At 47.0% G+C, this 27,723-nt stretch overlaps 2 protein-coding genes across 6 annotated transcripts in view; both read left to right on the top strand.

Moving 5' to 3' along the window:
• LOC102158679 (carcinoembryonic antigen-related cell adhesion molecule 5-like) overlaps window positions 1-27,723 on the top strand; it is a 193,596-nt gene that overhangs the window by 162,934 nt on the left and 2,939 nt on the right. The window lies entirely within an intron of this gene.
• LOC100737180 (C-X-C motif chemokine 17-like) lies at window positions 92-26,047 on the top strand. 4 transcript variants are annotated; one of them, XM_021094469.1, is made up of 9 exons: window positions 92-631; window positions 7,667-7,747; window positions 8,571-8,672; window positions 12,290-14,620; window positions 15,695-17,097; window positions 19,805-20,708; window positions 21,874-22,236; window positions 24,755-25,033; window positions 26,007-26,047. In XM_021094469.1, exons 6-9 carry the CDS (start codon window positions 20,288-20,290, stop codon window positions 26,015-26,017), a joined length of 1,074 nt encoding a protein of 357 aa, XP_020950128.1. In that variant the 5' UTR covers window positions 92-631; window positions 7,667-7,747; window positions 8,571-8,672; window positions 12,290-14,620; window positions 15,695-17,097; window positions 19,805-20,287; the 3' UTR covers window positions 26,018-26,047. The 4 variants fall into 4 exon arrangements, 3 of the variants coding, with proteins under 3 accessions (XP_020950128.1, XP_020950127.1, XP_020950129.1); XM_021094468.1 differs by having other exon boundaries at window positions 15,683-17,097; XR_002344672.1 differs by lacking the exons at window positions 19,805-20,708; window positions 24,755-25,033; window positions 26,007-26,047 and having other exon boundaries at window positions 97-631; window positions 15,683-17,097; window positions 21,874-21,989.

Raw genomic sequence — 27,723 nt, 5'->3', positions numbered from 1 at the left:
CTCGAGGAAATTGTCAAAGTCAGGACACGGCAACTTCCCAAACAACAACACTGCTATTGCCGATAATGTGCCAAGGCTGGGAGTCGGAGGGCAGAGGGGAAGCAGACCGTGTCCTCCTCACTTTGCCAACCCTGAGACTCGCTTTCCTGTCAGAGACTAAGCTAGAAAATGCCACTCAAAGGTATAAGGAAATTCAAACAAGCAGACAGACTGGGGGAAGAAATCCTAGCACATTGGGGGGTATAGAGGGGGAGGGAAGCAGCGCTGCTGCCAAGTTATCAGTCACCTGCTCAGGTTCTTAAGAGTCTTTCACTTCTTTTGTTTGCCTGGTTTTCCCTCCCAGATTCCGATAAAGCCCATGATCCAACCTGTTACCTAACAAGGCTGGTGGCACTTAGCCCTTCTCACCCTCTAGTGGGAACACTGGCCTGGGATTAAAGCGCAGACCACCAACCCCGAGCCACACACAGCCTGAGCCACCCCAAGGAGTGGGAACCTGTCACACAGTCTTCAAGCGACTTCAAGTGACTTGTCGCAGCACCAACAGGTGGAATGAAAGTTCTAATCGCTTCCCTCCTTCTGTTGCTGCCACTAAGGCTGATGTCCACGGTCTCCAGAAGCCCAAATACAGGTAAAAAAAAAAAATTTTTTTTTAATTTTCTGTGAAAGATAAAAAGGTGGGAGAAATGTGGCAAAACAGAAACGAGCATGACCACACATGCAGTAAAATGCAGCCCCTCTAGGCCTCAGGGACTGGGGGCAAGTTAGCCTTTCTCAATGTCTGTTTGCTCCTTTATAAAAAGGAGAGAACTGTACAGAAATCCAGAGAGGGCTGTGAGAGTTAAAGGGGCGGATGTGTGTGAAAGTGCCTGCAACTGTAGCTGGCGGGGGAGAAGAAAACACAGGCTCCTCAAAGATTTGCCGCCTTACTCTGCCACAATCCCTGTGGCAGAGAGCAATAAACCTCCCCAGGGCCAGCCTGGGAGGCGGTGGTGGAGGGCGTTGAAGGTGACTGGACATCTGAAGACAAGAAGTCGGTCCTCCATGACATTCTTTACAGCGCACCAGACGTGTCCCAACCATTTTTAGCGCAACTTCATGGTAAGGTGATGATGAACTAGAAAAATCACACCACCACACAGTACCCATGTTTGAAGCCCTGTTCGCACAGCTCACCTTTGGGTTAGGGGTTCCGAATAAGCACCACTTTTCACTACAGCCAAGTGGCCGAGCCCCTAGCAGGGCAACTGTGCAGAAGGGACCTCATCCCCACGTGTGTGCCCACTGGAGGGGAACATCTCCCCAAGGGCTACCTGAAGGCCAAATAGCTTTGTCACTCAGCATTGACTCGGCCCTAAAGCCACGGCACCCCAATCCCCCCGACTCCACCCCAATTCCAAACGTTCCCTCCCTTACAGAGAGAGCTCTCTGGAAGCCGCTGGCCCCACAGCCCTGGCACTAGACCACCATTCTGGAAGGGAAGGCTTTTCCACCGCTGTGACAGACACCAAGGCTCGAGTCCTCAGGCTGGATTCAAAGCTCCAGCCACGGCTGCCTTTCAGTCCACCCCTCCTCACACTCCCGAGTGCTCTGTGCTCCACTCAGCTAGACCCCGGGGCTGTTCCCCAGCTGGTCTGGTGCTTTCCCAGCTCAACTTTGCTCACACAACCTGCTCCAAACCACCTCCTCCCACAGCCTGCCTTGATTCGCCCCAGGCCCAGACGTGAGCCCTCCCTCCTGTGAACAAGCTTAACTTGACTCTCTGCACTTTTCAAGCTCTGCCTTAGGTAAGCTGAGGTGTTGGTGTGCCTCTCCTACCCCTGGCCCTGCCCTTCTACCCTGCACCCTCCCCATGGCACCTCCCGGTGTATTGTTCCACATCCCTCACACTATCCTGCACGGTGCTCACTAAACATTCGCTAAGTAAAGAAAAAATTTTCAGGTTTCTGAGTTCAAAATGTTGCCCTTAAGGGATTCTAACTCAGTTTCACAGCAGCACTACTGACATTAGGGCTGGATAAGTCCCTGTTGTTGGGGGCTGCTCTGCACTTTGTAACCTGTTTAGCAACATTCCTGTGGCCTCTACCTGCTAGAAGCCAATAGCAGCCTCTCCCTTCGCTTCACCCCACCCCCAGTTAACAAATATCTCCAGGCTTTGCCAAAGGTGCCCTGGAGGGGGTACCTATCCCCATTTGAGAGCCACTGTTTATACCAATAATTCTCAAACACAGCAACTCCTTTAGACTCACCTGGACCTTTAGACTCGACTTGAATTCAGGAGAACCATGATCCAAATCCTGGCTCCATCAATTTGCAAGCCTGGACAAGATGCTCAACACTTTTAAGCCTACAGTTTTATCATCTAAAAATGAATAAACTACCACTTAGCATATATAACTGTTTTGAAAAGTAAATGATTGATAATATGAACCTAGTAAGGATTCAAGAAATGAACTGGGTAAAACATCTAAAGTAGCTCCTAAGGCACAAGGGCAATGAGTTGAGGAAAGCTCACTAGGCCGCCAGGTGGCGAAATGACAAACCACAGAGGCTCGGTGGTGGCTGAGCTCAGTTCTTGTTTCCCAAATCTGGTGAGAGGAAATAAGACGTACTCATCCCCACTCAAAATATTCTCAAAATAAAATATAGGAGTTCCCGTCGTGGCGCAGTGGTTAACGAATCCGACTAGGAACCATGGGGTTGCGGGTTCGGTCCCTGCCCTTGCTCGGTGGGTTAACGATCCGGCGTTGCTGTGAGCTGTGGTGTAGGTTGCAGATGTGGCTCGGATCCCACGTTGCTGTGTCTCTGGCGTAGGCCGGTGGCTACAGCTCCGATTCGACCCCTAGCCTGGGAACCTCCATGTGCCCTGGAAACGGCCCAAGAAATAACAAATAGACAAAATAAATAAATAAATAAATAAATAAAATATGATCTTGCCTTATGTCTGAAAATAACCACATATCCATGTTTAAAATGCTTTTCACAGGCAAGTGGAAATTAAAAAAATAACTAAGAACAGATGAAAATGTTAGGAAATTATTTACAATAATAGAATACTCATTATTTATAAGATTACTTATTAATTTTAAAATTACTTATAATAGTAACTTCCATGTATTAAACAGTCCATGTGGCAGGTTTTCCCTAAGCACTTTATACATTCCTCACCGAAATCTAGTCTACTTTTTTAACTTCTCATTTTTCAGACTTAAAAATGTTGTATAAATAATCAGAGCTCCAAAAGATCCAAACTCTACCAAGTTTTTTTTTAAACAACACCATACATAACTATTATCAAAAGCAGAAAATTAGTAATGCTACACAACTATTAGCAAGTGCACAGATTCTCAGATTTTGTTAATCTCGATGGATGTCCTTTTTCTGGTCCAGAATCCAATCCAGGATCCCACACTGAAGAAAGCATCTCTCCTGGTCTCCTCCAATCTAGGGTAGTTTCTCAACCTTCCTTGTTTTTCATGACCTTGATGCTTTTGAAGAGTACCATCAGTTATTTTGCAGAATGTGCCTCAATTTAGGCTTATCTGATGTTTCCGTACGAACAAATTCATATTACACATTTGGGGCACTAATACCACATGCCTTCTCTCATGACAGTGATGTTAAATTTGAACGCCGGTTAAGATGGTGTTGGTAAAGGTACTATTTTCCCATTTCAATAAGTATCTTGTGGAGAGGTACTTTGAGACTATGCAAACAGCCTGTTTCTTTTCATCATACTTTTGCCCATTAATTTTTAAAATTCATTGATGATTCTTGCTTCCAACAAGCATTACCGTGGTCTTAGCAAAATGGTGATTTTCTATTCCATCATTCCTTCTATATTTATTAAGATTCTACTATGTGTAAGAGCTATTCCTTCTCTCCCATTTATCTAGGCATTCAATTATTTATTCATAGAAGTAAAGACACAGGGATATGTATGGATTATAATCTATTACTGAATTTATTTACAATGTTGTTCATATTGTCCCACTGTTGCTCACTAGCCACTGGGCTCAAGGTGGCTTCAATGTCTTTTTGACATATCATTTCCTTTTCTTTTTCTTTTGGGGTGCATGCCCATGGCATGTATAAATTCCCAGGCCAGGGATCAAACTCTCACCATGACAGTGACAACACCAGGTCCTTAACTGCTAGGCCACCAGGGAACTCAGACATGTGATTTCTTTAGCAGTTCCTGAATTTCTCACACCACAAAGATATTCCAAGCTCATCTTGTACTTCCCTTCCCCAGCCCTGAAGTCAGCCATTTCCCCACAGAGTCCTGGTTTCCTTCGTGGGAGAATGATATTCACAAACCTGGGGCATTAGTTATTGTCTGTTGCTACTAGGGCTACTGAATCTGGGCCCTCCGGTGGACAGAACTAGAAAACAGATGATATACACCAATGTACCTTCTTTAGCCCTATTTTACAAATTATGTAAATGAGGCACAGAAATGTTAAGCAACTTGTCCAAAATCACAATGCTAATAAGTAGTGGAACTTAGAAGTCAAAATAATAATAGATCTACCACAAAAACTAACAAATGGAAATAACTTCTTTACAAAGACAAGTGAACAGAAAGCAAGAAGCCTAATATTCCAGCATAAACACTCCCTTTGGAAATAGCTTCCAGGATAACAACCATCGTGTACTGAACACCTGCTTGGGCACCGAGCCTACAGTAGCTCCTTTAGTCCTAACAACACTGCCAGGTAGCTACTAATATCCACTCTGCAAACCAGAGAACCAAAGATTACAGAAGCAAAGTGATTCTCAAAGACTATATAGTTAAGCAGTTGACCCCAGGTCTGTCTGGATATAAAGTATATGCCCTTTCACTATATCAATATTTTCCAAAACTGATTTTAAATAGAACATGAATTAGCTTCCATTTTAATATTCATATACTTATATCAATGCATGTATAAAAAAATCTAAGCATGTATCAAACCTGTAATCTCAGAGAAAACATTGCTTCGGAAAAAGCTATTTTGTAAATTAACTTTATTTAGAGAAAAAGTTATGAATTAAATAGTGGAAGAGGTGGTATAAGTTATAGCAAAATCATAAAAGTGGTCCAAAAATGTCGGATGTTTGTCATGAAGGACATAATACTATAGTAACGTGCAGCTTCATTTTCAGATTCACCCAGATATTAGGGTCATGTAGGGCTGCAGAAAGAACAACAGAATAAGAGTATTGGACCCAGGTTTTAACTCTAGATGAGTCACCATTACCTTTGTGAAGTTGGACATTTCATTCCCTCTCTCTAGATCTCAGTTTCCTCACCTGAAAATAAAAGAGATAGCGATTTAGTTAATCAGTACAGCTCTTTTAAAAGCAACTTGGTGATGATATCAATAAACATAAGATTGTTCTTAATTTTTGACCCAGTAATTCCATTTTTGGAAATCTTGTCCAAGGCACAAATCCAACATTTGGAAAACAGTTACAAGCACAAAGAAACAATAAATATTGAAAAATAAAACAATCTAAATATTCAGCAATGGAAGAATAGTTAAATAATCTGGAGCACATATTTGAGAATGTTATGCAGTCATTCAAAATGTCTGTAATAAATATTCTAAGACAACACGGGAGCAAGCTTATAAAGTGAGCAAAAGGGAATTGTTCATATACAGTGGTTATCACTATATTTTTTTATAATTGTATGCAGGAAACATGCCAAAATTCCAACAGTTGATAAAGAGTAAAAATTTCTTTATTTGTACTTTATGAATTTTTTTCTAATATAGTTACATTGCATTAAAAGTGAAAAAGAAAAATTTCTCAATGAAGGAGTTCCACTAATAATGTCCAAGATTCCTTCTGGCTCTAATATCCTGTGGCTTTTCGCTAGAACTAGAAGTAGAGGTCAGGAGAAAGTGAAATATGAGAAAACTTCAGATGGCAAGGACTATGCCTATTGAGATGAACACCACTCAAAACCGGGCATGAGGACATCTGGAAACAGCACTTGGGGAAATGATGCAATACTCTCCATCTGTGTGGCAAAAAGGGCATGAGTCTGGGAAACAAGAGAGTTGGACTGAACCAGATGCTGCTCTAAGGGCCCTCTCTGGACAACTTGTCTGTCTGCTTATCAAACAAACATTTACCATGAGTCAGGAGCCAGGGAACTGAATAACTACTGAGCCAGAGCCCAGTGAGGAAGAAAGATGTTTACTTTACTAGGACTGCCAAACAAAATACCACAGACTGGATGGCTTAAACAACAGCAAATTATTTTCTCACAATTCTGGAGCCTGGAAGTCCAAGATCATGGTGTCAGAAGTTTGCTTTCTTCTGAGGCCTCTCTCCTTAGCTCACAGATAGCCATCTCTTTGCTATAACCTCACCTGGTCATTCCTCTGGGCATGTACATGCCTGGAGTTTCCTTGTGTGCCCAAATCTCTTCTTATAAGGATTCCAGACAGACTGGATTAGCGCCCAACATAAGGGCCTTATTTTAATTTGTGCCTGTAAAGGCCCTATCTCCAAACACAGTCATTCTGAGTTATTTATTTTTATTTTTTGAGGGATCTCCATACTATTGTCAATAGAGGCTGGTCCATTTTACACTGCCATTGACAGTAGTGCCGTAACTCTTTTTATTTTATTTATTTATTTATTTTTTTGTCTTTTCATGGCCACACATGCAGCATATGGAGTTTCCCAGGCTAGGGGTCTAATTGGAGCTGTAGCTGCCAGCCTATGCCATAGCCACAGCAAAGTGGGATATGAGCTGGGTTTGCAACCTACACCACAGCTCACAGCAACACCAGATCCTTAACCCACTGAGCAAGGCAAGGGATTGAACCTGCATCCTCACAGATACTAGTCAGATTCCTTTCCGCTGAGCCACAATAGGAACTCCCATTCTGAGTTATTAAGGTTTTATGGCTCCATTGAGTTTTAGGGGGACACACTCAGTCCACAACACATTTCAAAAAATAAACAGTAAGTGTAATTTGCAGTGATAGCTACATTCAAACAGGATAAAGGAACATGTGATGCCACATTAGGTCTGGCAGGAAGTAGCAATTCCTACACAGAGGAAGCATCATCTGGACCCAGTTCTAGACCAGAATCTCTATAAATCACCATTTTTGATTGTCACAAAAATATCTTAGGTATCACAAAATGGGAATAAGATAGCATCAGGTAATAAGATAGGCTTGAATGGAGTTCCAAAGAGGAATGGATTTGTGCCAGAGGAACAGAGGTAAATACCATTCTCTTGCAGTTAGTTGAACTGGGATTATGGATACAAATACAACCAAATGTGGCGGTCAGGTGAAGTTCCTGACTTCTTTAAGGAATAATCTACTCCTTGTTCTCATTCCTTAAGTCATGAGAATTTTAATGTGTGTAGGCGAGATCTTAACGGGGGAATGTTGTAAGGTCTTGATTAACCCCTACCTTCTGTCCTCTCTCCTATCCAAAAGCCATTATTTCTCCATCTGGTTCCAGCTAATCTTTTCTCTAGGCCAGATTTTAAACCTCAATTTTTTACCTATTTAAATACTAGTCTCTCGAAGTACCCTAGTTCCCTGAGTGAAAAAGGAAAAGCAAAGGAGATGCACTGAAAAAATGTGGACCATTTGTCTTGGTCTCTTCTTCATCCAGTGCCTGGAAGTGACCTGTTTCCTTCTGACAGGAATCGCCAGAGGCCATAGGGACCCACGGCAGGCTTCTGGGAAGTGGCTCCAGGAAGATGTCCAAGAATGTGAGTGCAAAGGTCAGTAATTCAACATTGACAACAGTGATGCACCATCAAGATCCCAACTTGCTCCCTGGGTCCCTCCGAGACCAGAGCAGATGTTATCTGAGCTGACCTCACCCTGTTCCCTCTCCACCAGCCCATCACATGAAGCACCAACACTTATTTCCTTCCTGAGTCTCAAGCAAGTGCTGGACTCCTGCCAGGTCCAGGAAAAGCTGGCTGACTCTCTGGCTGCCCTCCTCTTATCCTTTTCCCCAACATCCCAGGGCCGCAGTCAAAGACCTTCTTGGACCTCATTCTCAACCTTATTTCACTCACACGTAAGACTGAAATCAAGAGGCAAAAGGGGAGTTCCTGCTGTGGCGCAAGGGGATCAGTGGCATCTTGGGAGTTCTGGGACACAGGATCGATTCCCGGCCCAGGATGATGGGTTAAGGGTCTGGCATTGCTGCAGATTTGGCCTAGGTGGCAACTGCAGCTCTGATCCCTGGCCTGGGAACTCCACATGAGGAAAAAAAAAAAAAAGAGGGAAAATGTCTTGCTTGAAGTAAAGCAGCCACTAAAAGGCAGACATGTATGTCTTAGTCCTCATTTTTCAGTCTTCCTAATGATACCCTGATGCCTCTTCCAAATCTGCCACCGAATTCTTGCCCAGAGAGGTCAGGCAAAACAATCTAGAAACGCTGGTGCTCATACAACTGGATATCTCCATTGTTCTATGTTGACCTTTTTCCACACTCACTGCAGTATGAAAAAGAACTGAGAGGCAAGAAAGACGGCAGGTAAAGCCCTGCCTCAAACATATTCACCCTCCTAAGCAGAAACCCCCTTATTTCAGATTGGTTCCTGAGAGCCCCTAGAAGAAAATTCATGACAGCACATGGGCTGCCGAAGAAGCCATGTCCCTGTGACCATTTCAAGGGCAGAGTGAAGAAAACCAGTAAGTTGCAAAAGAATGACCTTCCTTAAACCAGAGTCACTGTGGAATCAACTAGGGGTGAAGCAGGGGTGGAGAAGAGACAAGAGAAATGAAATGAAGACCAGGATAAGCACACAGCTCAGCCCTTTCTACTCAGTGTCAACTTGTGGGGAAATAGGAAGAGCAAGAAAAGCAAAACACAATTCTTTTATGACTAGAGAAGCTTAACCCAATTCTTTAATGATACCATGCCATTGCTTATCAAAGTGGAGGGAGTCAGGGCTGTTGGGGACCTGTTCATAGATCTCTGACAGTGACACCAGTGTCGGTGTCAAACAGAATTTGATTCCTCCATAGTCTAGGTATAATTAAATGTCATATAAAAAGTATATTGGTGGAGTTCCCTGGTGATCTATTGGGTTAAAGAACCAGTGTTGTCACTGCTGTGGCACAGGTTGGATCCCTGAGATGGGAAATTCTGCACAGGGCAGGCACAGCTGAAAAAAAGTATATTGGCAAATGTTAAACTGATATTATGCTGTTATGAAGAAAAAGATAAATCTAGATCATTATCACAAATGATGGAAATAAAATACAACATAATAATACCTATCAAAAATTTAAATGTGTGTACTTTTTACCTAGTAATCTCACTTCAAGGAACCCTTATTATAAGGAGTTCTCTTGTGGTGTAGTGGGTTAAGGATTGTCACTGCAGTGGCTTGGGTCAGTACTGTGACATTAGTTCCATCCCTGGCCTGGGAACTTCCACATGCCATGGGCAAAGCCAAAAACAACAACAACAATAAAAAAGAAATCTCTTATTATAAATACCAGCATGGATAGTCAAAAATTTTGTACGAGAATATGAATTATAGCAGATTTTGTATTGACAAATATAATCATTTCACAATGTATACAAATATCGAACCATCATGTTGTACACCTGAAACTAATATAATGTTGATGTCAATATAAGGTTAGATTTCAATAAAAAAATTTCATCAAGAGGAGTTCCCGTGGTGGCGCAGTGGTTAACGAATCCGACTAGGAACCATGAGGTTGCGGGTTCGATCCCTGCCCTTGCTCAGTGGGTTAATGATCCAGCGTTGCCGTGAGCTGTGGTGTAGGTTGCAGACACGGCTCGGATCCCACGTTGCTGTGGCTCTGGCGTAGGCCGGTGGCTATAGCTCCGATTCAACCCCTAGCCTGGGAACCTCCATATGCCGAGGGAGCGGCCCAAGAAATAGCAACAATAACAACAACAACAACAACAAAAAGACAAAAAAAAGACAAAAAAAAAAATTTCATCAAGAGGAGTTCCCTTCATAGCGGTTAACAAACCCAACTAGGATCCATGAGGATGCAGGTTCGATCCCTGGCCTCGCTCAGTGGGTTAAGGATCTAGTGTTGTCGTGAGCTGTGGTGTAGGTCACAGATGCAGTTCGGATCCCACATTGCTGTGGCTGTGGCATAGGCTGGAAGCTGCAGCTCTGATTAGACCCCCATCTTGGGAACCTCCATATGCCGAAGGTGCAGCCCTAAAAAATACCCCCAATTTTTTTTTTCATCAAGAACAAATTGGGCAATTCTGCAGTTGTCAAAAATAATTAGATCATCATACATTGATTGGAAAGTTATCTACAATATATTAAGTGAAAAAAGATGCAGAAACCCTCTATTTCAAACCCATCACAAAAATAAATTTCAGTGATTTAAAGATCGACATTTGAAAGACAAACTTTTTTTTTGACTGCACCTATGGGCTCCAGAAGTTCCTGGGCCAGGAATCAAATTTGGGCCACAGGAGTGACAATCAGATCCTTTTAACCATTAGGCAATGAGGGAAATCCCTGAAAGACAAACTGATAAGGGAATATAGCAGAATATATTCATGACCTTGGGGTAGAAAAGGATTTCTTTTTCTTTTTTTTTTTTTTTTTTTGTCTTTTGTCTTTTTGGTGGTTGTTGTTGTTATTGTTGCTATTTCTTGGGCCGCTCCCGCGGCATATGGAGGTTCCCAGGCTAGGGGTCGAATCGGAGCTGTAGCCACCGGCCTACACCAGAGCCACAGCAACTCGGGATCCGAGCCGCGTCTGCAATCTACACCACAGCTCACGGCAACGCCAGATCGTTAACCCACTGAGCAAGGGCAGGGACCGAACCCGCAACCTCATGGTTCCTAGTCGGATTCGTTAACCACTGCGCCTCGACGGGAACTCCGAAAAGGATTTCTTAAGCAAAATAGAAAAAGTATAAATCGTAAAGGAAAAGATTAACAAAGCTGACTTCACTGAAATTAAGAAAATTTGGTCATCAAAAGAATAAAATGACAATCTACAGAGTAGAGATATGTCTACAACTTTTAATACTGACAAAGGATTAATAGTCAGAATACGTAAAGAATTCCTATAGATCAATGAGAGGAAGGCAGGTAACACAACAAATAGGCAAAAGACTTGAATAAGCACTTCAGAGACAGGAAATCCAAATAGCTAACAAACATGGGAAGTGACCATCAAGTTTACTAGTAACTAGGAGAATATGAGTTAAGCCCAAACAGAGATCACTCTACATCATCAGATTAGCAACAACTTTAAAGTCTGACAATACCAAGTACTGGCAGAGAGTAGAAAAGAGAAACTTTCAGCTCCTGTTGATGAGAATATAAATTGGTAAAGCACTTTGAAAAAGTGCTGGTAGTTACCTACTAAAGTTTAAGCTCTGTGACCAAGAAATTCCACTCTTAGACTATATACTCAAAAGGAATGCATGCTTATGTACACCGGGAGACATGAACAAGGATTTCATAGCAGCATTATTTACAAATATCCCAAACTGAAAATTGGCCAATGAATAAATAAATAATAGTATAATTGAATATTGCATGTCTGTGAGAATGAACAATAATAAAATGACCTAAATGAATGTAACAAATATAATGTTCAGTAAAAGAAAAAAATGAGAATAGTTATAGCATGACTTCACATACATAAAGTTAAAGAATAAATAAAATTAAACTAACTTATTTAAAATGTATAGGCAGATGGTAAAACCATAAAGAAAAAAAAATATATTAACACAGCAAAAGCCAGGATTACCTACGTGATGGGGAAAGGGAAGGTAGTGATCAGAAAAGGAGGAGAGTTGCTGTTAGTATTTTCTTTCCAGGCCTGGGTAGTAGTTTCATGAATACTTCTTTGTAACCATTTATTGAACTGCAAATTTAAGCCTTACGGACTTATACAGATGTATAATGCAGTAATAAAAGATTTGTTAAAGGAACACAACAAAACAATGTGTATAATATAAGCTCATTTTTGTTTTTAGGAGTAAACTATTATGTTTATATACAAAAATATATGGAGCAAACCAGTAACAATAGTTAGCTCTGAGAAATGGGGAATGGAGGCTGGGGTTGGGGCATCTTTAACTTTTTACTAGATATATTTTTTATTTTAATATTTTTCACTACATTAGCCTTACTTTTAACATTTTAAAAGCTCTCATGAAAACTGAATTTTTAAAATGTTTTTATACAGAAGAAATTGGTACATTATAAATCAGCTATACTTTAATTAAAAAATAGAGCAAAAAAATGTTTTTAACAGTAGTCTCGCCCTTTTCTTTTCACCTAGGACACCAAAGACACCACAAGAAGCAAAACAAGCCCTCCAGAGCCTGCCAGCAATTTCTCAGACGATGCCAGCTGGAGAGCTTTTCTCTGCCTTTATAGGAGCTCTGAGAGCCCACCTTCCTGATGAAACACTGTCAGTCAACAAGGCAGTGAGCACACCTAGAAGATGCTCTTCTCCCGCCTCAAGCTCCCCACCCCTGTCCCTGCTTCCTAAATCATTCCACTGTTCTCAAAAAGCATTTTCCCCAAGATTATTGCTCCCTGGAGTGCCTTCTTCTCTTGTCAGTCTTTTCCTGGGGCTTCTCCTTACCCAGCTTAAACTTACTTACCTGAAAGAAACCAGGAGTCCCCAGTTGCTTAGCTGACCTTAAATATAACCAAGCAAGTAGCAAACAAAAGGCAACAAATATATTTAAATGTAATAAGTCAAAATCATTTTCAATTAGGGTCTAGAAATGTACATTCGATCCAGATGACCCACTTTACCCTGTTCACTCCAAACTCAATCCAGATTATACGCACATCCAATACTACCCTCAATCTCTCTCCACTGCCCAATTTTTTATTCTTTAATTCATTCAACAAAATTTTCGGAGGTAAGAGCTAGGTAAGGCAAAGAAAGAAGTTAAAGCAATGAATCAAACATAGTCTTACTAAAGATAACATAGGTTAAAAAAAAAAAACCTGGCACAGTTTTCTTAGCACGTAAAACCTCTCCATTATTTATCCTCCTCATCATCATCATCAATGGTCATCTGACACTGTAAACTTCCAATCTAGTAAAGGAGACATATGCAGAGGCATAATAGTTCAAGGCTAGAAACTGATGTGAACGATCTCAAGTGCCATTGAAAAGGGCTTCAAGCTGAAGAAATAGGAGGATATCTTTTTTAACATGAGAATAAAATGGTCAGAATGATAATATAAGGAAATAAAGGTGGCAACCATCTGAAAGAATGAATTAAGAGGGAAAATTACAACAGTTTATCCTGCTTTCCCCTCTGACCCTCTCCTCAAACATCAGAAGTAGAGAATATAAAAGGAACACTGATCAGAATCTGGCTTCTGTCATCCAGATGAAACAGAGGACTAAGTTGGAATGCTGGCCTTAGGAGAAGAAACTTTTTAACTGAGCGGTGAGTGGGATGGAGTTCATTTAAGACACAATCCCTCTGGTAGGAGACTGTTGGGCCCTCAGCTTCCATCTGTTCATAATCCCTCCTCCCACAGCAGGAGGCACAGAGTGATTCACTTGGTACAGGAGTGGGGCACTAGCAGTGGTTGGCCCACTTGCCAACTGCCTTCAAAAGGAAGACCAGGGATACCAGAGTGAAGGAGTGGAACCCCAAGGGAGGTGCCCTCATGAGTAACCAATGAGGGATCTGCGACCAAGGAGGCCTGTGGGGGCCCAGAGGTATGAAGCCTGGGAGGTCAGCATCTCCCATGAGGGACATACAACAGTGGAGCCAGGTTCTAATCAGTATCTGGGCCACTGGGAACCTGAGCCACACCAGACACTAATCGCCCAACCGGACCCTGGGCCAGAAAAACAGCCACAGCCAAGCCAGCATCTAAGGATCAGCAGGGACCCAATATACTCCTCACTCAGCAGGAGCCTCTTGCCCAAAATGAAGCTGAATCCCAGCAGGAACCTCAAGCCCAACAAAAATCTGCTTTGTAGCAGGAATTTCTTGCCCCACAGGAACCTGCACCTCAGCAGTCACCCCCCCCCGCCCCCCATCCAAAAGATGCCCTTCATGAAAGAGGAAGCTGCTTCACAGCACAGACCTGGGCCAGCAAAAGAATCTAGAAATCAACAGGAGCCAGAATTGAGAGAGGGACCTGGAGCCCAGCCACGACCTGGCCTGTAGAGACACCTCCAGCTCAACAAGAAGCTGGATCAACACCTCTGGCCAAGCCGGGACTAGGACCCTCAAATGGACCACCAGCCCAGACTAAACCTGTATCCCAAGACAGCCGGCAACAGTCAGACCCTACAGCCCCAGCACACAGCTCCAGCTCAGGGAGCCAGATCCCAGCAGGGATTTTTGGCCCAGTGGAGATTTCTATCAAAACCAAACCAACCATCCTACAGAGACCCGCCTCGGAGTGGAAGATATTTCTTGAATGGGTCACAGATTCTGGTGCAGATTCATTACTGGGGTCCACATTAGACAACAATTCGCCAGCTCAGGGGATGGCACAGTGGCCCAGAGAATGAAGTTGGCCTTCAAGGGAAAACCTGGTTAGGAAGTGACATCAGGATTTGGTGGGATGCCAGCACTCAAGAAGAAAACCAGAGGCCAGAACCCCCGACACTACCGGAACACAGGTGAGTTGACCTTGGAGGCACGGAGGCCTCCCAGGGACCGTCCTTCTTTAGGTCAAGAAGGACTAAGACCTACCAGAATGTCAGGTGAGCTCAGGTCCTGCCACACACAGATCAACAGCCCCATCTGATGGAGGAGGAAGCTGAGGCCTAGAGAAGACAAGGATGGTGCAGGAGGCTGGGCGGTGAGGGGCTGGCCACGCCAGGATCCCCAGCCAGGCTCTGACTCCTTCCCCTGCACCAGGCTGCCTCCCCACAGGGGTCTGGGGGAAATCAAACCGACACTAAAAAAGGCCCTGGGCAAGGAGCCAGTACTCACCCCTGAGTTCCAGAACACTCTGAGCACAGCTCTGGGGCAGGCACCATGTTGAATGTGGGCCCTTACCTTCGGGAGTTTCCGTGCAGGCCAGGCTGAAGATCGGGCAGGAGCCACCCTGGAGCTCTCTGGGTGCCCAGCGGGCAGGAAGGCGCTTGTTCCTCTGCCAGGTGGCCCCCCAGGGGAGGCCCCGTCCCGACAGTCCATGGCCTCGTGGGGTGTGATCTCAGGTAGGGGGAGCCTGGCTGAGGCGCTGGGGCTCCGTTCAAGTCTCAGGCAAGGTCGGGGCTGCACGGAGCGAGAGCTGGGGGAGCGGTGTGAGCGAGTCATGGGCTCTCAAGACTCCGTGGGCAGAGGCACTCTCGGTCCTCCTCCCGAGCTGACCATGCTGCCCCCGGGGAGCAGGCTCAGCCCCTGAACGCCTCCTCTAGGCTCAAAGGGGCACGGAAGTTCTACCCATGGAATGTGGGGAAACTTGGCGAAATAGCCTGAGGTGGAGAAAACAGCACGGGCCCCAACCCGAAAGCTGAGGGCGCTGTGAGGCCGCTTAGTCCAAAGGCTGGTAATGGGGGGGGGGGGGGGTCTCAGCTCAGAGGCCTGTGTCCCCTACAAGAGCTGCGCCGTCTCCCTCAGGAACAAGGAGAAGAGGGTCATTTGGGTGTCTCAGTGCCAGGGCTGGTCCTGTGCTTTAGGAGGGCAGGGAGGAGGGGCGGGATGGGAAGAGCGGGTTCCATATCTGCTATTTCCAGCTGCTTCTCTAGGCCTCCGGAACCAAGTCTCGAAAGACGCCCTCAGGACAGCGACTCGATGGCAGAGGCCGCCTGGCCTGGAACGCCCAGCGGCAATTGAGCCTGTGCGCATGCGCAACCGTTGAGCCTCGTCTATTTCCCTCCTTTTCCCAGCCTCGCGCCACGCCCCCTCAGGCAGCCTGATCCCGCGAGGCGGTGTGTGGCTCCCGGCCAGTGCACAGGTGTTGATCACTCTATATCCACCATCACTGCCTGCAGTTCTTGCCGGGAGGGAAAGGGCAGAGAAAAGAACCCTGAGAAAGAGAACTATAGTGGTGCAGGAGAAAGACAGCGGAGGAAAAACCTTCCTCTGCCACAGGCTTTCAGGCAGAACTCCGCCTCAGGCGCTGTCGCCCTGCCTCCTTACAATCCCCTGAAGACCTTGCCCCACCTTCCCGGAACCTACGCTAAAATGCGGCTCAGTGGCATCCCTGTCTCCCGCTCCAGCTGGTGGGTGGGGTGCGTTCTAGAGGATTTTAATTTAGGAAGGTGAGCGAAAAAATGACGCTGACACCCAACATGAGAAAAGATGGGCTTCCCTGCTGGGGAGACCCCCGCGGGACTCCCCATTAGTTCAGCTTGACACACAGCCTTGCTGCCTCCAGCGATGTACTTTTTGTTGATCGCAGACTGCACAGTGCTGGAGGGGGCGGGGCCTCAGGCCCTAGCCGAGGGGGGCAGGGTCTGGCAGTGCAGTGACGCTCGCTCGGATTGCTCAGGGGGCGGGACTCAGAGCAAAGAAAGTCTGGGATTGGATGGTGTGGAGGCTCCACCGCACCCGCCTTGCAGCGGGAATTGGCCCCGGATCTGGGACCTCAGAGGATTTAAGGAGTAAGCTAGGGAAATGGGACCGCCTTGGCCAGTGGGGCATGGGCCTCGAAGAGGGACAAAGAGGGGTACAAGAGCTGCAGGCGCCAGCGGTGGCTAAACCGCAAAGCCAAAGGTGAGTGGGAGAGGACAGCAGCCCTGAAGGAACCTTAGACATCCTACGGGAAACTGGGGACCAAGTGGCCTTGACTTCACTGCCAAGAGAACTGGGAAAGCTCTTGGACTGGCCCAGTGACGTCCTGTGTGGAGTGGGTACAGGAAAAATCCACTGTGAGAGGGGGTCATGTGAGAGGAAGATAGTACCCTGGCCACAGAGACTTATCAGTTGCCCAGTACCATCTTAGGAAGTGTGAACTGGAGTTTGACACTTGCCATCAGCCTCTGCATAGATTAAAGCATGAGCCACCGCAGCTGCCGACACACAACACCCCCTCAGCGGAGCTCAGTGAGCGGGGAGTGAGGCACTCTGTGCTCTGGGAAAACTGGAAGAGAGTCCAGGATGTGAGTGTTCCAAACCAGGATTCCTGCTCCTCCTCGGTACTCACTAGGTGAGTGTGGGCAACCTCTACCCTCCATGTTTCCAAGGTAGAAGTGGTCCAAGCCCAATTTTCAGGTCTCTGGCATCAATCAGATGGTAATGGGGAAGAGATTTAGCAACCGTTGCTCTGGGAGGATGTTTGGGATGAATCAGGGAAAAGTAAGAGGAAGGGATGCCCCGTAGTAGGGACTGCCTGGGGGAGGGGCACAGTACAGCTCAAAGCAGTCCTGTCCCACCATCCCTCATTCAATCCGCTCATCCATTCATTGTCAGTTCACCTGCTTCAGCCTGGCTGCCCTAGGACCTGACTTCCTGATACCTACTCCTAGGACCAGGGGGCCCAGGGTTGGCTTTGGACACCCTAACCATTGCTTAGGAGAAGGGAGAGCTGTCACCTTGGTTCTCTCCAGCGTCACATTATTTACAGATCTCAGCAGGCTGGAGACAAACTAATGGGCCAAACAGAGATGGTACAAGCCTCAGGCAGAGGCACACATGAAGTCCTTGCTGGATTAGGAGTATGCATCAATCCAAGTGAGGACCTATGGGAGGTTCCTGTGCAGGAAGGAAACTGACAGAGCCCTCAAGCCCAGAGACCCCCAAGCTCATCATCCTCCCTGCCATAGACTTTATCATTAGCAAGGATAGAACTGGAGTTGGTCCAGATGCATAAGCAGGCTTAAGTAGGCTCGGAGCTCAGACTGGGGCCCAAGGGCCTTCCCTGTCACACTGTAAGACTCAGCCCCACACACAGGACATAGAGCCCAGAGGCAGTACAGACCATGGTCAAGAAAGGGAGACCTGGTTCCTCAGGCTATGAGGAGTGGGACACGGACAAGAGGCTCCCTCCTTCCCTGCCTCAACTTTCTGAGTTATAAAATGGGCGTGATGACAGGAGTGCCTATCCCAGTGCTGTTGTGAGGTTTGGAAGAGCGCAGTAGTGTGTTTGGCGCTGTCACACAACCAGCCCTCAGGAGGGATGGGGGTTATCCTTACCTTTGCCGCCATCTAGCCTGTGAGTTCCCTGAGAGCGGGGCTCTGTCTGCCCCACAGTTGCAGAGCCTGCTGTGCCAGGACACAGGCACTCAAATATTCATTCCATTAAGAAGGAAGGAATGGGTGAACTGTAACACGAGGATAATAGGGGATAATAATGATCGTGCTGCCCTTAGGGTTGTTGTGAGAAGTTAGAATCCTCTTGGGTAGGGCCCCCTGCACAGGGCTGAGCCCGTCCTACTCCCAAACCCATGGGCCTGCCTACTCCCAAGGGCTCATCCCCCCAATCCCCTAGATTCCCCTGTCGTTTCCTGAGGCCCTGCCCTGGTGCAGGCCTCTGCTGAATGAATCAGACCCACCCCAACTCCAAGGGCATCCTGGCTGGCTGGAGCCATCCTACTCATCAGTTTGGTCTGGCCAGTAACAGATGACACTAGTGTCATTATGATCACCCCATTTCCCAGATGATGACACTGAGGCTCTGAGGGAGCAAGGGCTCCTGGGCATCCTTGCCTGGCCAGTGTGGGCAAGGACATGGCCACCCCAGCCTCCTGAGGGCAGGGAATGTGTGAGCTCAAAACTGCCATGTGCCCCAACCTTGATTCTGGACCCAAAACTCTCCATTGGTGCAGGTTCTTTCAGCAGACACCCAACAAACCTTTACCTGTACCAGGCCTGGACTCTCATGGTGAGGACAGGTTCATGTTTGAGCTGGGGACACAGGCATTAATAACCCTCCCACAAGTCAGATATAATTATCTGATTATCTGAGTTTTCTCATCTGCCAATCTGTGGTGAATACAAGAAGGAAAATCCTGAGAAATGTAAGAGGGAGGCTTCCCAAGAAGGTGACACTGGACCCAAAGATGAGCAGATGGCTGCTGGGCAAAAGGGTCCCAGGAAGTGGCAGCTTGCAGTACAGAGGGAGCTCACTGAGGGAGGGGAGGAGGAGAAGGAGCCAGGTGCACAGAGGCCCAGATTTAGACACCTGGTTTGGGAGGCTGTTTCCAGGATTTGGGGCTTTATCCTGAGAGCAAGGATGGGCCTGTTGAAAGGCTGGGAGTGTGTGACCAGATTTAAGTTTTAGAAAGATCCTCTGGCTACTTTGTGGAAAAGGCCTGGAGGGGGCAAAGACAGAGACACAGAAAGATTTGTCACAGTCATTAAGAGGAAGGGGCAGTGAAGGTGGGAGAAGGGCCAGATTCCTATGGTTTCTAGAGGGGCCAGGGGAACAGGACTTCATGATGGACTGGATGGGAGTAGGACGTGGCCAGGATGATGCCCAGGGTTCCAGCTGGAGAAAATGGGAAAAGATGAGTATACCCCCCAACACACGCACACACAGGCAAGATTTACATCTCTAGCTGCCCTGTCTCCCAGCAGCACCATCCTCTCCTCCAAGGACACACAGGAAACCTTTCCTTTCACACCTGGGAACTGCAGCTCCTCCTTTTCCTTTTTTTTCTTCTTCAACCATAGACTTGGCATAAGGAAGTTCCCGGGCCAGGGATCAAATCTAAGCCACAGCTATGACCTGTGGAACAGCTGCAGCAACACTGAATCCTTAAACCACTGAGCCAAGGTGGGAAAACCTATAGCTCCTTCTGACATCCAGCTCTGGGTCTTTGTCCTTGGAAACAGCCACCAGGCTGGTGACACTAAAGATGGAGGTCAGGTCCCCTGATCAGTTGTCACTCAGCTTGCCTCTTTCTCACCTCCAGAGTCATCTGTGACCTTCCTGCTGGGAGTAAATCCAACTCTCTCCAATTTTTGAGAACTGGGAAGAGCCACCCCGGGTGCCCAGCTGGGGTTCTGTGTCACAAAAGGAAAGTATCACAGGGTTTGGAGATGCCTGGCTCTGTGTGGTGCTGACAGACCCCAGGCCAGAACACAGCTGAGGGCAACACTGGGGTGGGTGGGGAGAAGCAGCCTCACCAGCATTGCAGGCTCTCAGCCAGGCTGGGCAGCATGTGATCCAGGCAGCTGCTGAAGCAGCTTTCTAAGGTGTCACCTGGGCATTCTTGGTCCTTATAAAGTTCCAGAGCTGATTCCCATGCACAGTGGGGTGACATTCCTATGACAAGGCTTCCTGATGCTTCCCCCCCAACCCAGGCTCCTGCTCGGGAGGGAAAAGCCAGAAGGAGATAAGAGAGGGCTGTGTGGGAGGCTGAGAATGAATTCTGATCCATAGCTGTAGGGAGCCCATGACCCAGACACCACTGGGTTGTGCTTGTCCAAACAATAGTGTGTGTGTGTGTGTGTGTGTGTGTGTGTGTGTGTGTGTGTGTGTCTCAGAAGTGTCCAGGGATGGACATAGAGACAGAAGGAGAGGGGAAGGAGGGCACTGGGGAGGCAGGAACGAGAGGGGAGGGAGAGGGAGGGTCCTGGAGAGACCCCGCCCCCACCCACGCGACCCAGTGAAGTGCTCCTGCCCCAGGAGGAGGCCCAGCACAGAGGGAGGAAGGACAGCAGAGCTCACACCTCAGACAGCAGTGCTTGTGGGCCTTTCTGGAGCAGAAACTCTTCTCTCACAGGGAGGGACACAGCAGGCACCAGGCACCATGGAGCCCCCCTCAGCCCCTGGCCACAGAGGGCATGTCCCCTGGCACAGGCTCCTGCTGGCAGGTGAGAGGGGACAATTTTCAGGGAGTGGCTGGAGATGGGAGAACAGAGCCTGGTTGGGGTCTCCTGGGGAGACAAGGCTCTGAGAGGGGACTGGGGGCTTCTGTTTGGACCTGAGGGGAGAGGACAGAGGACCAGGGTAGGAGGGGGGAGGGGCTCAGCAACAGGAAAATCTTAGTGAACTGCAATTGGTGAGGGGCAGGACACCTACAGGTTCTGTAGGTCTTGCAAATTATTCTTCACTGAGCAATAATTGTTGAAAACTGGAGTTCCTGTCCTGACTCAGCGGAAATGAATCTGACTAGTATCCATGAGGTTACAGGTTCTATCCCTGGCCTCGCTCAGTGGTTGAAGGATCTGATGCTGCTGTGAGCTGTAGTGTAGGTCGCAATCATGGCTTGGATCTGGCTGTGGCTGTGGCTCTGGTGTAGGCTGGCAGCTACAGCTCTGCTTGGCCCCCTAGCCTGTGAACCTCCATATGCTGTGGGTGCGGCCCTAAAAATACCAAAAAAATAATAATAAAAATCATTGAAAACCGATGACAATACTAGTCATAATTATTGTCATAGAAAAACAACTCAGCCAGGGACACTAAACATTACATGACCCACCAACTTCAGAAAATGCAAATAAACACCAAGGTGTGGAGGGCCCTGGGGACAATGATTGCTTCATCACCAGGTGTTTGCAGCCTGTTCCAAGCACTCAGGGGACAAGAGAATCAGACAAGTCCTTGCCCTCACAGAGCTCACGTTCTATGGGAGGAAGACAGACAAGCAAAGAGATCCAGAATGTGCTATCAGTGCTGACAAGTGACTTGAAACAAAGCAGGAAAAGGTAGATATGAAGACGGAGTCATTAAAGCAGGTGATTGGGGAGGGCGGCTCCTAACAGCCCCCTGAGTGTGAGCAGGTGAGTGAGGGCTGTGAGGGAGTGAGCCAGGCACACACCTGGGAGGAGTATTCCAACCAGGGGAAATAACAAGCTCAGGGGGCAGAAGAAACGAGGTCATGCTGCTGACCATGCACCAGTAGGACACACACACATACATTCTACAAAAACATACAACAAGGCTGAGGTATAAATAGACCTGCTCAGGACCCAGGTCTATTTCCCATCCCAATGCATAAGTCCATATATTAACTGATTTCTCTCTCTTCCCTCCTAGGCTCACTCCTAACCTTCTGGAACCTGCCCACCACTGCCCAGATCACTATTGAATCAGTGCCCTTCAATGCTGTGGAAGGGACAAGTGTTCTTCTACTTGTCCACAATGTGACAGAGAATATCCTAGACTACTGCTGGTACAAAGGAGAAAGGGTAGAGACCAACCAGTTAATCGCATCATGTAGAGTGGACGCTCAAGCAAATACCCCAGGGCCTGCACAGAGCAGTCAAGAGACAATCTACCCCAATGGATCCCTGCTGTTCCAGAAGGTCGCCCAGAGTGACACAGGAAACTACTACACCCTACTTGCCACAAAGAGAGATAATCAGACTGAAAGTGTGACTGGACAACTCCGTGTGTACCGTGAGTGATTCTTCTCTGAACTCTGGGTGACGGGTGGGGTGAATTCTAGTCATACCCTCAAGATTGACAGGCTTGGACTGTGCCCCATCCCCTCTGCATTATATCCCATGTTGGGGATTTGAAAATTTAGTTCAGGACACACGCATTGGAAACAAAATTCAAAGAATCAAAATTCATTTCCTGGAATCCAGACCCTACAGACATTCTGTGCAAAAAGAAGGACCAGTCCAATGGCAGTAACTCAGCAGAGGGAGATCAGTCTCAGTCAACCCCCTGGGCCCCTCCCTGTGACCGTGACCATAAGGAAGACCCTGTAGGACTCAGTAGGGGCCTGGCCTCAGGGCCCCCCAGGATCCTCACCAAGAAGCTCAGCCCTGGGAAGCCCCCTCCCCAGACCCTGTCCCAGGGCCCCTGCCTCCAGTGACCCTAGAGGGTCTGTGCGGCAGGGCTGACAGGGAGCAGCCAGTTCCCAGCTGCCTGAGTCCCAAGGCTTTGAGCTGCTCACCAGTCAGGGCTCAGCCCCAAGAGCCACATCTGGGCAGGGGTGGAGCCTAGTCCTTCGCCTGAGACTCAGCATGAAAAGCAAGGTGGATCAGGTCCCCAGGCCATTAGCCAATTTCTATGGGGACTAACGAGACCCCAGAGGAAGATCAGTGTCCCCAGGGATGAACAAAGGAGAAAAGATGCTCCTGGCAGCTCCTTGTCCACCAGGACTCAGCCCCTGTGGACACAAATTATACTGGACAGTTTATTTGGCAACTCCTCTATGCCCAGCTTTAGGTTGTTAATTATGAATGATTTACAGTTAATATACAAACAACATGATAAGTCTGAAACCATTTACCATTCGTCTTATTTTATTACGGGGAAACTCAGGCACAGTGAATACAGTCACTGAATCAGGATCACACAGACACTAGTGGCAGATAAGTCACAAGAAGTGGGTCTGCATCTATAGCCCCCTCCTCTCCCACACCCTCAGGGCCTCATTAGATGTCTCTAGACCCCAAGACTAGACCTTGGTTCAGATCCTTTCTTCTGAGCATCCCCAGCTCAGAGGGAGAGATTCTGGTCTGGGGAGTGAGGCCAAATGGAAAATTAATCTGCATTTGCCAGAGAACTAAATTATCTGAGGCAGGAGTTCCCATCGTGGCGCAGTAGTTAACGAATCCGACTAGGAACCATGAGGTTGCGGGTTTGGTCCCTGCCCTTGCTCAGTGGGTTAACGATCTGGCGTTGCCGTGAGCTGTGGTATAGATTGCAGACGCGGCTCGGATCCCGCGTTGCTGTGGCTCTGGCGTAGGCCGGTGGCTACAGCTCCGATTCAACCCCTAGCCTGGGAATCTCCATATGCCACGGGAGTGGCCCAAAGAAACAGCAAAAAGACCAAAATAAATAAATAAATAAATAAATAAATAAATAATCTGAGGCAACAATCCAAGCCAGTGCAGACAAAGTCCAGGCGCCTTCCTCAGATGGCAGATCCACATCTCCCCACACTAAACTTGAAATGTGTTTCCTGATGTGTTGGAGGATAAAGGAAAGCACTTGTCATTCTCAGTCCCCACTCTATACCTGCAACCAGCACAGGACCCATGTGCAACACACACAGCTGCTTTTGTGAAGGAGGGGAGGAGTAAATGGTGTGGGCATCTCCCCACGAGGGAGCAGAAGCGTGAGTGGCCAGACCCTCTTGGATCCTGCACCCAGGAGGCAGTCTCTACAGAGGTTATGGGTCTTTCATTCATTCATTCACTTATCATTCCCTCCTGCCTGCCTATCTGCTCACTCTTTTCTCTCTCTCTCTCTCTCTTTTTTTTTTTTTTTTTTTTTGGCTTTGGGCTGCACTTGCAGCCTATGGAGGCTCCCAGGCTAGGGGTTGAATCAGAGCTGCTGCTGCGGCCTATGCCACAGCCACAGCATCGAGGAATCTTAGCCACGCCTGCAACCACAGGTCACAGCAATGCCAGATCCTTAACCCACTGAGCGAAGTCAGGGATCGAACCCTCATCCTCATAGATGCTAGTTGGGTTCATTACTACTGAGCCATCATAGGAACTCCATCATTCTTTTCTCTTTGATTCACTGGACTCTGCCCTACCATTTATGGGGCCACTGCCTCATGTCAGTCATTATGAAACCCTTGGAGAGAACTGCCCACCTCCAGACTCTGAGTACTGAGCTGACCTCTGAGCTTTCTTCTGGTCTCCCCTTGTTTCTTTCTGCTCAAACCCCAAGTTCCCAGGCCAGGCTGGTCAGGGAAGAACCAGACACCTGCCAGGTGGTCTCCGACTTCCACCTGGTTCTTTCCACAACTCAGTCCAGAAGACGCCCGTGCTTTCTCCTAGATATAGAGCAGGTGGCCTCACATTCTCATTTGTCTTGGGATACACAAACCTGCCTGATTCTTTAAAGACTCAGGTTGACTGAGAGGTGAGAGATGCCAGCTCTGACTGAAGACACTCTTGGAGGAGTCAAAGGTATAAGAAAGGCAATGTTCTCTCTGTTACCTGCACAGCGGTGTTACCCAGGCCCGTCATCACCAGCAACAACCCCAACCTCGTGGAGCACAAGGACACTGTGGTGTTAACATGTGAACCTGAGACTCAGCACACAACCTACAGGTGGTGGATCAACAACCAGAGCCTCCCCAGCAGCACCAGGCTGGACCTGTCCAAGGACAACAGGACACTCGCTTTAGTCAGCATCAAAAGGAATGACGCAGGACCCTATGAGTGTGAAACCCAGAACCCAGGGAGTGCCGCCTGCAGTGATCCATTCACCCTGAATGTTATCCGTGAGTAACTTTGGTTCCTATATGGCCTCAGCTGCCCACTGAAATCCACACTGCCAGAGGTCATACCCATTCCCCTCAGGACCAAGTGCCTAGATTGTCACCCTTGGACCCACAGATGCGACATGACTTCCTGTCCCGGGCAAATCAGGACAGGCCCAGCCTTGAGCTAAGACTGGGAGGGGATGTGTAGCTCTGCATTGAAAGGCTCAGGATCACTATCCTGTGATGGGAGAAAGAGATTTGTTAATGTCTCAGACTCAGAGTGAGGGAAAATGAGGGGCGGTTATTGTCAGAAAGTTTTAAAACGAGATTATACCAAGTTCAGAAGGACACTGTGGCCTTTACACACTCCAGGAGCTTCCTCCTCCCTCTGATTACATCACACGTGGCTTTATGCTCTCTGCTCCAAATGGCCCAGGCACTCCCACATTTTCCCCCTCAGACTCCTATGATCATCCAGAGGCAACCTCAGCCTCTCCAGCCGTGTAGCCTCTAACCCAGCCACTCTGTTCTTGACTTATCGCTGGGAGGCCCCAGCGATCACACAGGACCTTTATCCTCAACATTGCTGCAAATGATAGTGGATTCTATAGCTGCCTTGTCCATAACTCTGTCACTGGCCTCAGTAACACCACGGTCAAGGCTATCACAGTCTCTGGTAAGTGACCCCTGGACCATCGTTACCAAGCTGTGTGATAGAGCCTGTAGATTTTCAGAGAAGAGTCCGAAAGAAGTTACTTCCCAACTTCCCAAAAGTTACAAGCAAATCCCAAATGTGTGCCCAAACCCTCCCACTATATCTCAGCAGGCCCTTCCTCTCCTTGCTGTCTGGTTTTTCCTGGCAGACCTTGAGTCCAGCCTGGATGTGGGGAGGGGTTCTCTCAGCCTCATGTGTGCAGTGGCGGGCACATTGCAGATGGGAAAAGATGAAAGGTCCTCAGGGTTAATTTCTTTTTGTTGTTGAATTGAACAGGTGGACATTAGAAGTTCCCATCGTGGCACAGCAGAAATGAATCCAACTAGGAACCATGAAGGTATGTGTTCAATCCCTGGCCTCGCTCAGTAGGATAAGGATCCAGCCTTACCATGAGCTGTGGTGTAGGCCGGCAGCTACAGCTCTGATTCGACCCCTAGCCTGGGAACCTCTATATGCCATGGGTGCAGCCCTAAAAAGACAAAAGCCAAAAAAAATTAAAAAAGAAAGAAAGAAAAAGTGGACATTAATCTCTTACCAGATGTGATTTGCAAATGTTTTCTCCCAATCCGTGGGTTGCCAGCACCCTCTTGATTTTTGCCCTTTGATACACAGAAATTTTCTTTTGATATAATCCAATTTACCGGTTTTTTTCTTCTGTTGTCTGTGCTTTTGGTATCTTATCTCAGAAATCATTAGCAAATCCAGTTTCAAGAAGTTTTCCTCTATGTTTTCTTCTAAGACTTTTATACTTTTGACTCTCATGTTTAAGGATTTTTTTTTCTTTTTATGGCCATACCTTCAGCATATGGAAGTTTTATATTCACCAGTTTGCTTAATTTTTTAGATTCCACATCTAAGTGATATTATACAGTATTGGTCTTTCTCTAGCTGACTTATTTCACTTACCATTATACCTCCAAGTCCATCCATATTGTTGCAAATGACAAAAATTTTTTTTTCTTTTTAGGAAAAACCTGCATGTGCCCCAGTGGCATATGGAGGTTCCCAGGCTAGGGGTCGAATCAGAGCTGCATCTGAGGCCTACACCACAGCCACAGCAATGCCAGATCTGAGCTGCATCTGTGACCTACACCTCAGCTGTGGCAATGCCAAATCCTTAACCCACCGAATGAGGCCAGGGATCAAACCCACATACCCGTGGACACTGTGTCAGGTTCTTAACCTGCTGAGCCACCATGGGAACTGCTAAAATTTTAAATTTATTTTAATTTTTGTCCATGGTACAAGCTAAGGGTTCTGCTTCATTTGTTTGTGTATATTCAGTTTTCCTGTTACCATTTTTTGAATAGATTTTTTCCCCATTGAATGGTCTTGGCATCTTGCTGAAAATCATGTGACCATATACCCTGGGATTTACTTCTGGGGTCTCTATTTCTATTCCATTGGTCTATATGTCTATCTTTATGTCAGACTCACATTATCTTGGTTACTGTAGCTTTGCAGTTGCTTTTTTTTTTTGTCTTTTTTGGGTCGCACCTATAGCATATGGAAGTTCCCAGGCTAGGGGTGCAATTGGAGCTGTAGCTACCTGCCTACACACACAGCCACAGTCACAGGAACACCAGACCTGAGCCACATCTGCAACCTACACTGTAGCTCACAGCAACACTGGATCCTTTAACCCACTGAGCAAGGCCAGGGATCAAACCTGAATCCTCATAGATACTAGTTGGATTCGTAACCCACTGAGCCACAACAAGAACTCCCCCTGCAGTGACTTTTAAAATCAAAAAGTACGAGTCCTCCGATTTTGTTCTTTTTCAAGATTTATTTTAGCTGTTTGGGGTCCTTTGAGATTATATGTGACTTTTTGGAAATTTCAGTATCTGCATCATATTTCATTGGGATTTTGATAGGGATTGCATTGAATCTGTGGATCTCTTTGTTAAGTTGTCATCTTAACAATATTACATCTTCCCATCCATGAACACAGATGTCTTTCCATTTATCCATGCTTCTTTAATTTCTTTTC

The sequence above is a fragment of the Sus scrofa genome, chromosome 6 (assembly GCF_000003025.6).
Source record: "Sus scrofa isolate TJ Tabasco breed Duroc chromosome 6, Sscrofa11.1, whole genome shotgun sequence".
In the NCBI taxonomy this organism is placed as follows: domain Eukaryota; kingdom Metazoa; phylum Chordata; class Mammalia; order Artiodactyla; family Suidae; genus Sus; species Sus scrofa.
The sequence above is the reverse complement of the archived record's forward strand: the minus strand, read 5'-3'. Positions and strand labels throughout refer to the sequence as shown.